Source organism: Sus scrofa, chromosome X (assembly GCF_000003025.6).
Source record: "Sus scrofa isolate TJ Tabasco breed Duroc chromosome X, Sscrofa11.1, whole genome shotgun sequence".
In the NCBI taxonomy this organism is placed as follows: Eukaryota; Metazoa; Chordata; class Mammalia; order Artiodactyla; family Suidae; genus Sus; species Sus scrofa.
In genome coordinates this window covers 60,185,711-60,203,586 of record NC_010461.5, presented here as the reverse complement: position 1 = coordinate 60,203,586, position 17,876 = coordinate 60,185,711, and the positions used below count along the sequence as shown (strand labels likewise).

The 17,876-nt window shown below is 34.4% G+C and overlaps 1 protein-coding gene across 3 annotated transcripts in view; it reads left to right on the top strand.

The window, feature by feature from the left end:
• ABCB7 (ATP binding cassette subfamily B member 7) overlaps positions 1 to 17,028 on the top strand; it is a 126,540-nt gene extending 109,512 nt beyond the window's left edge. For 2 of the 3 annotated variants that reach the window (XM_001928719.5, XM_021080711.1), the window contains 4 exons: positions 3,286 to 3,457; positions 6,404 to 6,507; positions 8,861 to 8,968; positions 15,557 to 17,028. In XM_001928719.5, coding sequence (XP_001928754.2) covers positions 3,286 to 3,457; positions 6,404 to 6,507; positions 8,861 to 8,968; positions 15,557 to 15,772 — 600 coding nt within the window. In that variant the 3' untranslated portion in view covers positions 15,773 to 17,028. The remainder of the gene's footprint in view (positions 1 to 3,285; positions 3,458 to 6,403; positions 6,508 to 8,860; positions 8,969 to 15,556) is intronic. The other variant, XM_021080712.1, reaches the window with a different exon arrangement.

Sequence of the window (17,876 nt, the reverse complement as noted above, 5' to 3'; positions counted from 1 at the left end):
TAGGGGAAAGAGCCCAGATTGGAGTCAAACAGAACTGGATTCTAGGCCCAGCTCTAACCCTTATACATTCTGTGGTCAAGGGCCTCAGTTTCCTCATCTGTAAAATAAGGATACCATTTTTAGCTAAAGGACAGAATTATTATGGATTAGAGATAATATGTATAACACACCAAGTACAATGTCCATCACATAATTGTTCAGTAAATGAAAACCATTTTGAATAGTTTTCAACATAGTAAATTTATAAATATTACAAAGCAGTTTGGCTGCCACCTTCAAGTTGGTATGCCTTGTCCCCTCAGTACCAAGCAAACTGCCAGACCCATAGTGAGCATTTAACAAATATTTGCTGGGTTCCTGTTGTGACTCACTGGTTAGCGAATCCGACTAGGAACCATGAGGTTGCGGGTTCCATTCCTGGCCTCACTCAGTGGGTTAAGGATCTGGCGTTGCCATGAGCTGTGGTGTAGGTCACGGGCGCGGCTCAGATCCCGCATTGCTGTGGCTGTGATGTGGGCCAGCGGCTACAGCTCTGATTAGACCCCTAGCCTGGGAACCTCCATATGCCACAGATATGGCCCTAAAAAGACAAAAAGACAAAAAAAAATGAAAAACAAATATTTGCTGAATGACTTTAGAAGGATACATAAGTTCAGAGTAAGATCTGAGGAGATTAAAAAAGAGATAGCCTTATAGGATGTCAGTTTTTCTTCTTCTGAAAGCCAATAGAGAGACCTAGTAATTAGTTGTAGCTTAGAATCAGAACCAAATCCCTGGGAGAGAACTGTAAGATGGGGATTGGACAGGAATATGTAGCTTATTAAAGGTCCTGAAGTTGATCTAACACGTGCCACTCTGCCCTGTCCTTTCACTGAGAATCCCAAATTTGGTGTGCATGAGTCACTAGGGAGAGTATTGAAATTCCAACTCTCTTTCACACACCTTGGTCAGTTTAGGAGGGCAATGTGGGCCCCAGAAAACTGCATTTTAGAGTATGCCTGCTAGGTGATTCTGATACAGATGATTAGTAGACTATATGTTGAGAAACACTGACCTAAACCATATATTAAGTGAACTGAATTCTGGGCTGTGCCTACCTAGGGCTCAGTGTCCTTATTCATGTAACTAGATACCTGCTATTCTCTTGCGCTGTATAATAATCAGCCTTATCATTTTGAAAACTAAAACATTTCATTCCCTAAGGAAAAACATTCATTGTTGATAAATGAAAGAAAAGATACTTATCCTCATTAGAAGTCTTAGTAATTACTAATTCAATAGTAGGATACCATTTTTCACCTATCAGATTGGTAAAGATTTAAAAATTCATACTATCCAATTTGGGCAAAGCTCTATAAAATGGCCAGTTTTGGTGGAGGAACTATACAGCTTTGCTGATAAGCAGAGCTGGCAATATGAAGGAAGAATCTGAAAAATATTTATACATTTTTTTTCTAGTAATTCTTCCTCTAGGAAGTTTTAATAAGGAAATAAACAGAGATGTGAACAGATTTTTATATGCTGAGTTGTTCATTATAGTGTTATTTATAATAGCAGAAGTTGGAAACAATATAAAGTCCAGTAATAAGTAGACGGTTAAATTATTATCATTAGATCAAATGTCATACAGTCACTTATAAATATCATGTTTGTAAAGAATAATGAGTGTCACGGAAAAATACTCAGAAAGTCTGTTGAAAAAAAAGATATCAAACAAAATGTAATATCCCAGCTTTATAATGTTAAATGAATACATGTGACAGAAAAAAAAATTGGAGAAAATACACCAACATGTTAGCAGCAGTTATTGCTGTATGGTGGAATTAGGGATTATTTAATTAATTTTTATTTTACCTTATATTTTGTATTTTCAGAGTTTCCAGTTAGCATTTGTTTATTAACTTTTTATAACTTTTTATATAAAATATTTAAAAATAAGTGTTTTCTCTTTGTAGAACTTTCAGCTCATTGGATTTAAGTACCTCAATATAAGAAAATTTTATATTAGTAGTAGGTATAAAAATTATTAAAATATTATTTGAAATTATATCAAACTGTGGGGCTGATTATTATATTAAAGGAAATCTTAATTAATTGAATATCCTGGTTAATGTGAATTATTAAAGGCATTTTACTTCATCTTACTATTGCATTCCAGCCATTGGAGACTGAAAGAAAAGTGGGAGGTGGATCTTACCTTAATTAAATTAGCTTTAATGTGCCCTGTCAGAATAAATGAATTCACATGAATGCTCGCAGTGAACTTTCTCCAAAAAAATCTATAGTACATAAATTCTTTGTTTTCTCTGTTTTAAGTCCAATTTAAAAGCTTCTGACAAACTTAGGAAAACATATTCAACTTTATTTTAGTAATTAGGGAAATGCTGATTTAAACAAAAAGCACATTTTACCCTTAAAAGTAGCAACAACTAAAACTTAATTAATCTCCAGGGTTGCTGAGAATATGGGGACCTGGCACCCTTATATACTTTTGGTTGGAGTATAAGCTATCGGAGCATTTTTGGAAGACAGTTGGGTAGTACTATCAAAGGATAAATGTATGCTTACTTTTTAACTCATCAGTTTATTTCTAGGAATTCTTCTTATAGAAATACATGGGTGTACATAAGTCCTATATACAATGATATTTTATTTCAACAATGTTTATAGTAATAAAAATTTGGAAACTACATTAATATCCATAAACAGAGGGATGGATAAGATAAATATGATATATCCTTAGTATCATACAACTATTGAAAATAATGAGGTAGGTTTCTGTTACTGACATGAAGAATCTCCAGGATGTGTTAAGTTAGAAAAGCAGTTTGCCACAGCAAACTATATCTAGTCACTTATGATGGAACATGATGGAGAATAACGTGAGAAAAAGAATGTGTGTATATATGTGTGACTGGTAGAAATTGAGAGAACACTGTAAACCCACTATAATGGAAAAAATAGAAATCATTAAAATAAATAAATTTTAAAAATAAAAAACATCAAACAAAAAAAGCAGCTTGCAAAATAATATATACAGTATGGCTCCACTTGTATTGAAAAAAAGTATGTTTAGGTGTCTAAATGCATCAGAAAAAGTCTGGAATGATACACAACAAATCATTTGTGGTGATAAGCTCTGGAAGGGGAAATAGAATTACAGGCATGAGGGGGTGATTAAAGGGTCATCATGGTTTTTTTTATGCCTTTATATCTTTACTATTGTTTAAATTTTTAAAATAATGAACATGCATGTATGTGTGTATATATATAAATCTGCTCCAGGATTCTGTCCTCTTCCATAATACCATTTACTACAACCTCTTATATGGAAACATCAATGCTTCACCAGAGGAAGTGTATGCAGTGGCAAAGTTAGCTGGACTGCATGATGCAATTCTTCGAATGCCACATGGATATGACACCCAAGTAGGGGAACGAGGACTCAAGCTTTCAGGTAATCAAAGATTTAGACCTGGGCTTCACTTATATACTCCCTTCAAATTTTAATTTCTCAGAGCCATTTACTAGAAAATGTAATGAGAGAGTACAAATCCAGTGCTCATCTAGTATCTTTTGACAAAGTCCCCAGTTTCTTGTCTATCATTGTAAACGGTTCAACATGTTAGAAGTAACTATTCTCAAATCATGCAAGTCTCATTTTTTTCACTTGCAGCTGAAAACACTAAGTGCTTAATAGTTATTGATATGTGCTGAAGTCAGTGTTATTATCCATAATATTAATATTAAAGGAAAACTAAGATAATTATTCCTATAGGAAAGTAGTAAGAGTAGGGAGAAGTAATTTGGTAGTATATAATGTATCTCCTCATAATTTCTTAGGTCATTATGAATGTTTTCAATACTTTAGACCTCCTTATATTTGATATACTTAACTGCTGTACTTTCCTTACAGCCAACTTCATTTTCATGTCTTTGTTGGTGCAGTGGGCAAGTAAATTTTAGGGCTTGTACATTTTAAGTGTTTAATTGTGAGATTACTAGGTTTAATAATGGATTATTATAAAACGACTGAATTTTTTGAGGATCCAAAAAATGTTTCTTTGCCCTGAATTATTTAAATTCCAAAAGTATAATGATATTTAATACCTGAAGTATTAATGTAACTCATGTAAACATATTATATCCTTTATAGTTTCTCTTCATGCTAGTTTAGATTGCGGAGGAAATGTGTAGATTAGGGGTGGAGGTAAGGAAAAAAAAGAATGAAGAATACTCTGCATGAATTTTAATAAATCTCTATTCCTTTTCATTTTAAACTGACTTCATTTATTCACAACATTGATTAGGTACATACTGTGTGTAAGCAACTATGCAAAATGGTTTGAGAACTTATAAGATGAAGCATAAAGGAACATACTCTCAAGAAAGTTTTGATTTAGGTTTAGAAAATGTTAAGCAAAGATTTTATTTTCAAGTTAAGTTGTAGTAGCTCTTTGGTCACTACCTGGTAGTATAAGATGCCTGCTTCATTCCAGTCCCCCTTTATACTTTACCATTGCTCTTCATCAGAGTAGTTTCCAATTAACTAGCCCACACACCAGATTATTTATCTGTTTGGCTAATTCTCAAGATCCCCAATTAGCTCTCTCAAAATATGACTTGGCTTCAGATAGCCGTGCTGCATTCCATTTTTCATTTTGTTCCTCTCTGTATGCCTTTTGGGGTAAGAATGGTTAAGGAAATTGTATTCTTAGGTAATACTCATTGCCTTACAACCAGACCTGTCAAAATGAGCAATATGTTATTTAGCATCTATGCCAATAATTTTGGTAGAGAACAAGCAAATGTTTCTTTTCCAAGTTCGAAAATTCTTTGAATAGATTTGAAACTGGGTTGGTTTCCACTTGAAATTTGGGAAACATACAAAAACTAGTTCTTCCTCTTAGTATCTACTTATTCTTTCTGCTGCTGAATTGCTAGGTGGATAAGCAGATAGTTCTGGTATAGTGCCTGCCTGGATAGGAGGATTTTGAACTTATGAAATGAGAAAGAGTGTAGGTAGTATGAATGTAAATTTATTCACTAACATTAGACATAAGGAGGTCTTCTTACAGGTTGAAGATAGTAACTGCAGAACAGATAAAAATAAGTAATACTGGTGTACCAGATAATCAGTAGGTAGAGCTTTTTTTACTGATGCTAAAAAATACAAGTTTTGGAGTTCCCGTCGTGGCGCAGTGGTTAACGAATCCGACTAGGAACCATGAGGTTGCGGGTTTGGTCCCTGCCCTTGCTCAGTGGGTTAACGGTCCGGCGTTGCCATGAGCTGTGGTGTAGGTTGCAGACGCGGCTCGGATCCCGCATTGCTGTGGCTCTGGCGTAGGCCGGTGGCTACAGCTCCGATTCAACCCCTAGCCTGGGAACCTCCATGTGCCGCGGGAGTGGCCCAAGAAATAGCAACAACAACAAAAGACAAAAAAAAAAAAAAATACAAGTTTTTTCAGTCATTGGTAAATGAATAGATAATGGACAAGAAAAGAAGGCAAAAGGGACATATTCAGCAAAGCATCCTCTTTTGTATTTCCAACAGTAGTTTTATGTAAGATCGATGGCCTTAGACATGAAGGAGTCCCAGTGAAGAAAGAAAGATTGCTTTATTTTCTCTAGAATATATTTAGGAATAATTATGGGCTTATACACTGTGAAAGGAAGAGCATCGGATGGGGAATTAGTTAAGTCCTGTCCAGATTCTGCTGGAACTTGCTCTGTGACCTTGACCAAATCACTTATCCTTTCTGGGCCACTGTTTCCTTTCTGTTTTAAAATTCTGCTATGCTAGAGCCTCATAGCAAATAACTAAGGTGAAATAAAGAAGTCCTAGTAAATAGCCTTAACTTTGAATGGTACTGTGAAAATAATAGCTTTCTGTCAAAAAAAAAAAATCTTTGACAATACTAGGTGAATGGTACTTTTTAATGTTAGGGGATAAATTTAGATATTCATAGTTTCATGTCTTCAAGTTTTCAGGCTTCAGATATTGAATTTGTTTTTGGTTTTGTCGATAGTCTAATTTTGAATTTTTTCTATCTGAGGTTGCTGTTCATTGGGAAGTAATATAAAATACTTACAAAGTAGCATATAACAAGCATAGTTCTGGTTAGCAGAATAATTCTGGAATCAAAGTTGTCACCACCACCCCCTTGTTCTTTTCATCTGTCATGAAGTCAGAATCCAGATTACATTTATGCTCCAGGGAATATAGTTTGTCAAAGGATACTGTATACAAACATAGACTCTTATACCTGAGTAAAATGAACAGTAATCAGGAATAAAGGTAAATGTTGAAGGTATTACTTGGTGATTATAATTAATGGAAATACTAGAAACATAAAATATGTATTTATTTATGCCCTCTTAAACTAAAATCTTTCTTTACCAGGAGGAGAAAAGCAAAGAGTAGCAATTGCAAGAGCCATTTTGAAGGACCCCCCTGTTATTCTCTATGATGAAGCCACTTCATCATTAGATTCAATTACTGAAGAGGTAAACAATGGTGAAAACTTAAAACTCTTCAATTCTCACTGCTTAACCTTTTTCCTCGAATGTTTCAGTAAAATGGCTGCATTCTTTCATATTTTGAATGAGCCTCAGTAGGAGGTGCTGTAGAGAAAAATACCTAGCCCTTTTCCCCAGTACAGCAAATGTTGATAGTAAGAATGCCAAATTGCATTGAATTATCACATTAAGTCTGTTTGCAGATGTATCTCCTTTTGGAACTATGTGACAATTTATGTTCTTGTATCACCCTTGCATCTTGCAAAGCTGTGGGAATCACCTAATCTGCTGACAAAGAAAGGTTTTAGTCTTTCTGCTTTTGCCACTCAACACTTAATAAAATAGGTCATGTAAATGATTGTGTGTGACACAGTACACCCAAGAAAGCCTTTCACTTATCTTGGAGCAACTCACTGAGGTACAGATCTGGCACATACAGCCTGCAGTGCTGGTATCAATTTATATTCATTTCACAGCAAGTATTGTGAAACACTAAGATGTTATGACACTGATATCATTGCACTGCCCAGCAACTACATTAAACTTCCTACAATCTTTGTATTAAATACCAAAGTCTTAACAGCAATCATAATTTCATGAACAAATCCTCTTAATCTAGAACTGAAGATAGGCTGATATTATTTTTCAGTTGCCTCCATTCACCTACATCTTACTTGTAGGTAAAAACCTATTATTGAAAGATAGGTCTAATTTTGGCTTTAGAGCATGTATGACATATATTTTGCATATGGAGTTAAGTTTCAGGGCATACTATTTGATCTGCCATATTAAAACTGTTTAATTTCTAAGTGAATTGTTTAGCATGAGGATTTATTATATTTAAAGGGAATCTTAAGGTGCACCAGACCCCATTCATAAGCAGAATAGCAGTCTACTTAGAAGAACTTTATATCTAAAAAATGTGTCATCCACATTTATTACAAATTAAATGTCCTAACAACAGTCATTATTTGAGTCATGTATCTTTTTTTAATATTTTTATTTATTTATTTATGTCTTTTTGCTATTTCTGGGGCCACTCCCGCAGCATATGGAGGTTCCCAGGCCAGTGGTCGAATCGGAGCTGTAGCCACCAGCCTATGCCACAGCCACAGCAACTTGGGATCAGGGCCTCGTCTGCAACCTACACCATAGCTCATGGCAATGCCGGATCCCTAACCCACTGAGCAAGGCCAGGGCTCGAACCTGAAACTGCATGGTTCCTAGTTGGATTCGTTAACCACTGAGCCACGATGGGAACTCCAAGAGTCATGTATCTTCATTATCTTACGGAGCATAATCCACTAATTGCCAACAGAGAATTCCCCCCACCTTGAAGGGAATGAGTTACCAGAAGATTTAGTAAATTTTAATGGACCTTTTTAAAAAAAAAAATAAATTGTATTGGCATATAGTTGACTTACAGACTTGTTTAATGGACCTTTTTTAAAGGTCCAGGGCATCAGTATGATGTCAGAGTTTAAGTTCTTGAGGTTAAGGAAGAGGAGTCCCTACAAACATCACAATTTTTCTTAGAATTGACCCTGCACTTGATTTTTCAGTCTGTCCTAGTAAAGTATAAGGTCTTCTTTTCCTGGGTAACCATCTACTTCTGATAATTTTATTCCTTTTATAAATACAATGACTAGAAATACCTGTAGGAAACCACTGGAAATATCACCATCCCCCACACTGCTAATTCCATCTAACTTGCTGTACTTATACCCAGGTTTCCAAGTATAGCTGAATATATATACAACTCTCTTACATTTTACAGGCAGTAAACAAAAATGGATTTTCCAGAATGCTTTTGAAAAAGGAATTTCTTCAAGTTAAACATGCACAATTAATTGTCTTTGTCACCCTTTCCAAGTTTGAACTAAGGAAAAGCAATGGTCCTGTACCCTTTGAGTCTCCTATCTTTTCTTAATTTTTTTTTAATTTCTCTACATCCTATCCTTGAGTCTCTTCTGATTTTATTTTTGCTCTCATTGACCAGATAAACATATATACACATGTCAGTGGATTCATCATTTTTATGTTTGTTTTTAAGTATAGAAAATATCCACTTTATCCCAAACATTGTAATTTAAAGAACTCTTGCCTGTCTTAAAGCTTTTTTTTCCCATAGTAATGTGGTCATATTTATTTTCCCTCTTTGATTGATGTACTTCTCTTTGTAGTAATTATTAGATTAGGTAAAATATTTGGTGGTAGTATAAAGTTTATATAATGAAAAATTAACTGGAATTTTATATGTCCTTTTAAGAATTGTATGAGTATTTTAATTTACATTTAGATCTCTCCCCCCCACACACTCTTCTTATTGTCATACTTGCAGACTATTCTTAGTGCCATGAGGGATGCAGTCAAACACAGAACTTCTATTTTCATTGCACACAGATTGTCAACAGTGGTCGATGCAGATGAAATCATTGTCTTGGAACAGGTGAGAGATTTAACTTTAAAGATTAATATTTAAAGAATGTTAGAAATTGTTACAAACACAAGCAACTTAAATGTTGTTTCTAAAGAAATATACAGAATTTGTGTTCTTTCAATAAGATTGAATCCTATGGGATTCCAGTTTTACCTCTTTCCGATAGGAAATAATTCATGTCACTTCCAAAAAGTGAGTAAATTCTATTAACTCGCTCATTAAAGTTTTAAAAGTAAAGTTAGAGGAGGAAAGCATTAAATCCTCATATGATAGAAGCAATTTTAAGGGGTGAAACTAATATGACCTCATGTGTTCTATCAACAGTCTCTTGTAGTATTTTTTTTGTCTTTTGTCTTTTTAGGGCCGCACCCACGGCATATGGAGTTCCCTGGCTAAGGGTCTAATCAGAGACACAGCTGCCAGCCTACACCACAGCCAGGGCAACACCAGATCGGTGCCGCGTCTGAGACCTACACCATAGCTCATGGTAATGCTGGATCCTTAACCCACTGAGTGAGGCCAGGGATCGTACCCACAGCCTCATGGTTCCTAGTCAGATTCGTTAACCACAGCCACGACGGGAACTCCCATCTTGTAGTATTAATATTAAGTCTACATGGAGTTCCCATTGTGGCTCAACAGGTTTCAAATCTGACTAGTCTCCATGAGGATGCAGGTTTGATCCCTGACATTGCTCAGTGGGATAAGGATCCAGTGTTGCCAAGAGCTGTGATGTAGGTTGCAGACGTGGCTCAGATCCAGCTTGGCTATGGCGTAGGCTGGCAGGTGTAGCTCCCATTCGACCCCTAGCCTGGGAACCTCCATATGCCATGGGTGCGGCCCTAAAAAGCAAATATATATGTATATAAGTCTATATAAGAAATAGAGTACCCAAGGCTCTTCCTCACCCTCTGCAGCCAAGTGATTACCACTTCCCAGCCTTGGCAAGAGACTAGAGGTTTACTTGTCAGGAAATTGTGTCAGAGAGGCTCTGGACACAAGAAAATTACCAACCATGTCAACAGAAAGGTGAGATTAACTGGAAATCAAAACATACTAAAGAATAAGACCACCAACCCTCTTGTGCCACTGGCCCTAAGAAGCTTGCCAACCAGTTACTTATTTCCACTGTTGCCACTCCTTCCTTCATCAGCAGATAATTAGAGGATTCTTTTCTGGAGAAACAGAAATAGCCCCATAAAAAAAGATATTTGTATTTGGGGACCCCAACAAAATGAGCAGATATCCATGTGATTATCCTATAATGAAATCCAGCAGCTGAGAACCCAACCCACATCCATGCACATAGAGCTTCCAGTCAGCCTTTTAAATATTGTATTCTTAAGTGGCAACGTATAATAAAGGAAGACCTCCAAGCAGAAAAAAAATTCAGTAGAATAAATGTAGACAATGCAGACACCATAAGAAAGCTTAAAAATATAAGTAATATAATCAGAGGACATGGAAAATACAGCACTTCTAAAATAAGAACAAAATGCTGTTACGAAAAACAGTGAAGAAGACTTAAGACATGGCATGAGTTCCAGGATATGGTGTTATGTGAAAGTAAGAAAAATGCAAAAGAATATGTAGTATGCTACCTTTTGTAGGAGGATGTGGGGGAAATAGACATATGTTATTTCTACAGAAAGAAATTCTAGGAGGATAAACTAGAAACTAAAGACATTGGTTACCTACGGGATGTGTATAAAAAGGGGTAGAAGACATAGGGAGGTAAACAAGACTTTCCTGATTATACTTTTTTTTTGTATTTTACTTCTGAACCATGTTCATGTTTTTATATATTCAAAAATTTGAAAATCAACAAGGATGGAGAAAAATCAGAAATTGAATACAAATAGAAAGAAGCAAAACTAACTGTATAACAAATTGGTAAAATAACTGTGCAGAAGAAAAATAGAATTAACCCAAATGACTTTTGAATATATTGCTCTAATTATTATAAGGATAAAAATAACTCAAATTTGAACTTAGTAAGTTTGTTGCTGGTAGTAACATGGGAGTAGCTGTTTTGAAACCATTTTGTATATATTGTAAAACTGAGCATTTGAGTAAATATATTGATGTTGTTGGGAAATAAAGGGCTTACTTGGGAGAAGAAAGATACAAATATAGAATGGGAGAAGAAGAGGAAGAACTTTGTGATTTATATTGGAACAAAATTATCAATATGAGTTCATGATGAAAAAAAGTTCCTGGAGTTCCCGTTGTGGCTCAGCAGGTTAAGAACCTGACATAGTGTCTGTGTGGATGCAGGTTCAATCCCTGGCCTCATTCAGTGAGTTAAGGATCTGCATTGCCACAAATTGTGGTGTAGGTTGTAGATGTGGCTTAGATCCAGTGTTGGCTGTGGCTGTGGCTGTGGCATAGGCCTACAGCTGTAACTCTGATTCAACCCCTAGCCTGGGAATTTCCATATGCCACACATGTGACTAGAAAAAAAATAAAAAAATTTTAAAAGTTCCTAATTCTGTTCACTGAAAAGGCCTAGTAGCAATGAAATGCTACTAGCAATGAGTGTAACTTGCACTTAGATCTCGGATTCTAAATACTGTTCCTCACCAAAAGGAACCAAGACTCCTTGGAGAAATCACTGATTCCTTATCTGGGGTAGGTAAATTAATAAGGGCATATCATAAGGACACAGGAACCATTTTGAATGAGTTCCCACTGGTCAAAGGTGGGACAATTTGAACATAAAAAAATATAATGATACTAATGAATTATAACACATAGAATAAAAACCAGTCTATAATTCCATAATGATGTCTAGGAAAGATTTTCTTCAAGAATGAAATCTTGCCGTTTACACAACGTGGATGGACCTGGAAGGTATTATGCTAAGTGGAATAAGTCAGAAAAACAAGTAGTGTATGATTTCACTTATATATGAATAAGTGAATAAATAAATGAATGAATAAAACAGAAACACACTCATAGATGCAGAGAGTGGTTGCCAGAGGGGAGAGAGTGAGGGGAGGGATGAAATAGGTGAAGGGTATTAAAAGAGGTACAAACTAAGACATGGGGTTTTAATATACACATAGGGAATATAGTCAATAATAATATAATAACTTTGGTGACAGTGGTAACTGGGCTTAATTGAGGTAATCATTTCATAATGTATAAAAACAACAAATCATTATGTTGTACATCTGAAGCCAATATAATATATGCGAATTATAACTAAGTTTTAAAAAAGAATGTCAGCTAACACATGTAGAAGGAATAATAAGTTTAGAAAAACATATTTTGCAATATGCATTGTAATAATTGATTCAGATAAGGATTAACATTGTTAAAACCGTTCAGTGAAAAATTTTTGGGAAATAGAATATTCACACAGTTTGAAAGCATGGCGCACAGATTACTTATTGATTACAAAGACAAAAAGTACCTTTAAAAGAGAGAAATCTGATTTACACTACCTTAATCAAGTGATCAAATTTAATATCATTAATTGTAGAACAAACTGATATCATGAACCTCCTAACATGGTGCACTGAGGACATCATCACCTGTATTGTATTTCAAGCAAAATGTTTAGCCTGGATCTAAGAATCAGGAACTACCAGACAAATACAACTTGAAGTGCATTCTTTAAAATACAAGCCTGGACATTTTAAAAATATCATTGTCACACACACTCACACAGACTAGGAAACTTATAAACTGATTGGATTCTGAATGGACTATATATATGTATGTGTGTATATATATATATATATATATATATATATATATATAGACTAGGAAACTTATAAACTGATTGGATTCTGAATGGAGTGTATATATATATATATATATATATATATATATATATATATAGGATATTATTGGGATGATTGGTGAAACCTGGGTGATAGTTGTATTCTAGTCATGTAGGAGAATATCCTTGTTTTTAGGAGGTGCATGCTAATGAAGCATTTATGGGTGAAATGTAATAATGTCCACAATTCATTCTTAAATAATTTAGCAAAAAGTAAATTTAGAGATAGGATGAAGTGAGAGAAAGCAAATGTAGAAAAATTAACAGTTGCTGACCTAGGAGAAGTATATATGTAGGTATTCACTTTTACCATTCTTGCAACATTTCAAATTTAAAATGAGGGTGGTAAATAAATAAAGGAACAAATCAAGAACAAGAGATTTTGGAAATTAAAAATGTCATTGATGAAATAAAGTCAAGGAAATCTCCACAAAGAGTAGATAGAACAAAAAGAGAAAGAAAATAGAGGAAAGATAAGAAAATAAGAGAATTAGTCAAAGAGGTCCAACATTTCACTAATGGTTGTTCCAGAAAGAGGTGATAAGAGAAAGGGAAGGAAATAACCAAAGAATAATACCTCCAAAATGTCCAAAACTTCAGATCATGCGTTTCCATATTGAAAGGGCCTACCAAGTACCCACCATAATGAATGGACAGGAAGGGGGGGAAAAGCAAGACAGATTGTTACAAAATTTCTGAATTGAGGATAGGGAAAGAACCCAAAATCTGTGAGAGGAATATCTCAGGGGGTGGGAGTGGGGGAGGAAACACTGAATAATACATTACCTAATATAATTGATTATGAGAAAAATACTATTCAGACAGGCTTAAAGTTTAGAGAGAATTACCAATAATGACATAGAAAACTAAGCCATGAAAAAGCAAGGCAGTTACTAAGTCCAAGAAGAATAAAAAATAATGAAAATATATCTATAAAATCCTAGTTCCTATTTGGCTCAACAGGTAATACATAGTCATAATAAAGTAAACTATGTTAACTTAAATAACATTTGTGATATAACCAGTGTTATTAGGATAGTAAAGAATGAGGCAGTGAGAATGTGGAACAGTTAAGAACGCTGAGTCTCATTAATATGTATATGTGTGTAAATGCTGGAAGATATAACTGAATTTGGGGATAAGAAGGAGATATTCAAGGGTGGAGAAGGAGGAGACAGAAGGCTCTTCTCTGTGTTATAAGCTTTGGAATTAGTACTTGTCTTTTAAAGTTATATACATTTATGCTTTAATACAAATATAAATAATTTAAATATATTTTATACATTTTTATTGGATAAATTTTTGTGATTTATTTCATTGGTTTTCTGCAAAAATAACTTCATTCTTTCTATTTTTTTTTTTGCAGTTTTCGTTGAGGATTTTTTTTTAATTGAAGTACAGTTGATTTACAACATTGTGTTAGTTTCAGGTGTATAACATAGTGATTCAGGTTTTTTTTTTCCAGATTATATTCCATTATAGGTTATTATAGGATATTGAATATCATTCCCTGTGCTGTACAGTAAATCGTTACTTATCTATTTTATGTATAGTAGTTTGTATCTGTTAATCCCATACTCCTAATTTGTCCCTCATCCCTCCCTGTCCTCTTTGGTATGTTTGATTTCTATGTCTGAGCATTGAGAATTTTATTTATTTATTTATTTTTTACAGTGGTAAAATTTAAAAAGTATAAAATGTGTAATCATGGGGACTTTTGTGCCAATGAGGACAATATTCAGGATACAGAAGAATTCATGTAGCTGAGCCAAACAGTTCTTAGACTGCCCAGCCAGCAATCAAGGAGGAGCCTTTACTCAACCACTCAGAACTGGGCACTTCAGTTATCTTACTTAAGGGTATATTTGTAAAAAGTCCTCTCACCAGGGGTACCAGTAAAAGTGACAAAATTCCTTTTGTCTTCCAACATGTTTAACAGTAGCTGTCAAGAGACAAATTAATTGTAACTAAAAGTTTGGAATTAATACCAAATCTATGCAATGTTAAGTTTAATAGCCATTGTTAAAAAAAATAACTACTGGGAGAAGTAAGCTTTTCATGAAGAAATCCTTTTTTTTTTTTTTTTTTTTTCTTGAAGGGATTTGCCATCACTTTTTTTTTTATTTTTTGTTTTTATTTTTTTGTCTTTTTGTATTTTCTAGGGCCACACCCGCGGCATATGGAGGTTCCTAGGCTAGGGGTCTAATGCATCTACAACTGCAGGCCTACGCCAGAGCCACAGCAACATGGGATCCAAGCTGTGTCTGCAACCTACACCACAGTTCACGGCAATGCCAGATCTTTAACCCACTGAGCGAGGCCAGGGATCAAACCCGCAACCTCATGGTTCCTAGTTGTATTCGTTAACCATTGAGCTACGATGGGAACTCCAGAAATCTTTTATTTCAAAGGGCCCATGAGGATTTTGGGATGTTATTTTTAATCCTTTAAATCTCCATATAAATAAGAGTACTTTTGCTATATTTACTGATGACAGAAAATATCACCTTTAGAAAAATCTTCACCTTCCTTTTCTGCTCTTCAAAATGAAAAATAAAACATTCAGATTTTGTTTCCTTTAAGTAAAATGGTTTATGGCATATGGAATTTCATAGTTTTTGTTTGTTCACTGGACTGATAGCTCAACAGTGAAGAAGACATTCATACACTGATTTTTCCTATTTATACTATGATGGAAGAGATATTTTTAGTGACTGCAAATCTTTCAAAATCCTTGCTTAGTATTATGTATTTTCAATTATTCTAGTTTTGACTTCTTCTATGTTTCTCTTATTTTTGCTTATTAGGGTAAAGTAGCTGAACGTGGTACCCACCATGGTTTGCTTGCTAACCCTGGCAGTATCTATTCAGAAATGTGGCATACACAGAGTAGTCGTGTGCAGAACCATGAAAACCCCAAATGGGATGCAAAGAAAGAAAATGTATCCAAAGAAGAGGAAAGGAAGAAATTACAAGAAGAAATTGTCAACAGTGTGAAAGGCTGTGGAAACTGTTCCTGCTAAGTCATATGAAACATTTTTCTATTCTTCCTTTCTTCCATCCCTCCTTTCTTTTTCCTTGACTACCCATTTGCACTGAAGCAGAATTGTTTTATTAAAAAATCATACATTCCCATTTTATATAATCCTTCTTTTAGATAAGATTTATTTGAAAAGGGAATTGAGGTTTACATCTTTCACAATCTAATATGGTGTATGTATTTATCCCCAAATTATTTTCTTGTAATTGCCTTAGTTGTGATAAAGCATAATTTTTGTTACCATTTGACTTTACCCCTTTTCAATTTTTGAAGGCTAATAGCTATTTGATATCTAACCAGATGAATCAGATTGCTTTCCAGTTTTTTTGTAGTTTTTCAAACCTCCTTTATGCTGACAATTTAGATGGAAAGTGTCTACTTCTTAAAATTAAAAAAAAAAGGCAATATAGGTTCATTGTTTTTACTCCCCTTCCTCTATTCAAATACTTCAGTGATAGATACTTAATATATTTTAAGTTATTTGCCACACAACCTTTAGTAGGAAAATCCTTGATTCTCATGTTGGTGTGAAGAGTGTTCTTCATCATTAGCCAGCATTATAACTGTCATCTAGTGGTGGAAATTTCATTTTTCCACCAAATGAGGTGTTGCTTTTGTTGTTTTGGACCAAAACTTATACATTTCTCTTTAAAGCACAAACTCTGATGTAATTTGAGAGTTGCCATACTGGGAGTGATCTAAAAAGCATAGGAAGTTAATTGCCTTTTCTATTTCCATCTTAAATGCACACTGCTTTTGCTATCTAAAGTTACACAAAGAAACAGCTAAATGGAGAGTGTGTGTGCATGCATGTGTGTGTCTGTACATACTCACATATACGCATAAAGCAACATCTACTTAGAATTATTAATGACCTTTAGGCAAATAGGAGAAGATTGCATATATATTTAGATGATCAGGACTCTAATCTGTGTTGACACTTTAGAATTACTTTATTACAAGGTCTTCTTTTCCTTTTTCAGTAGTTAGAGTTTCTTTAAGCTCGAAATAACAAGGAGGAGCCCAAATAAAATAATCAGATTTTACCAGCTAGAAATAATTAATAAAATGTTGCTATGTATACACTTAGAAAGCTCCTCTCCTTTCCAACTTGAAGTTGCTTTAATTTGCTTGGTAGTAATTATTCAACTTGAAAAACTTGTGTATCTCATGAGCGACCACATAACTGTATATAATGAGGTTTTATATCCTAAAAAAAAGTCTTAAATATTTATTTTATTGGTCTATAGTTTTATTGTATTTTAAATGATAATTTGGTATGGGTGAGACTACGTTTTGTTTTTGTTTTGTATTGTTCTCATTAGTAGGTAGATAACCTAAACTATCTAACTCAGGTCTCCAGTTTTGTTATAGTGAGGTGATTTAATAAGTAGCTTGAAGCCAGTCTTTTACTGTTAGTCTTTTGACACCATAGTAAGTGGTGCAAGGTCTTGCTTTTGGAGTTGGAGTTAATACTGAGATGTGCGATCAATTGCAAAATGAGTTTTTTTGGACAGTTCTTACTCTGAAGCCGTAGACATTATTATTTTTCGGGGGGAGGAGCCTCAGGGAACATGTCCTTTGAATAACTCAACTGCATTACTAGACATGTGGTTGGTCTAGATAGAAATTTTGCTTTTGTTAATCCCTTCTGTACAATTCCCAGTATTGCTGATGTTAAAGATTAGGTTAGTTGCATAATCAAGCAGGTAAGATTTAAGTAATCATTAGTAATATTCATTTTGAATATGCATAGTGGTATTCAAAGTAAGTGACTCTGATACAGAAAGCATATAGTCAAAGAAGGATAGGACAGTTTTTAGGATGGAGATAATTTCCCCACTAAGAGATTTGAAGGTGTTTTCTTTTCATATGATTGGAGGTGGTCTCTAGATCATTGAGTCATTTTGGTCATTAATTAGTATTTTCAGCTAATAAAAACTTAAGTTACCTGGAAAAAAAAAAACCCTATGTTGTAGGGGCCATTAGTAAGTCTTAAATATTTTTCTCTTAACTCCATCTTATTAAGATGGTTCTCTACAGTGACACAATAGACAAATTAAAATGAAAGAAAAGCTTCCTAGGAT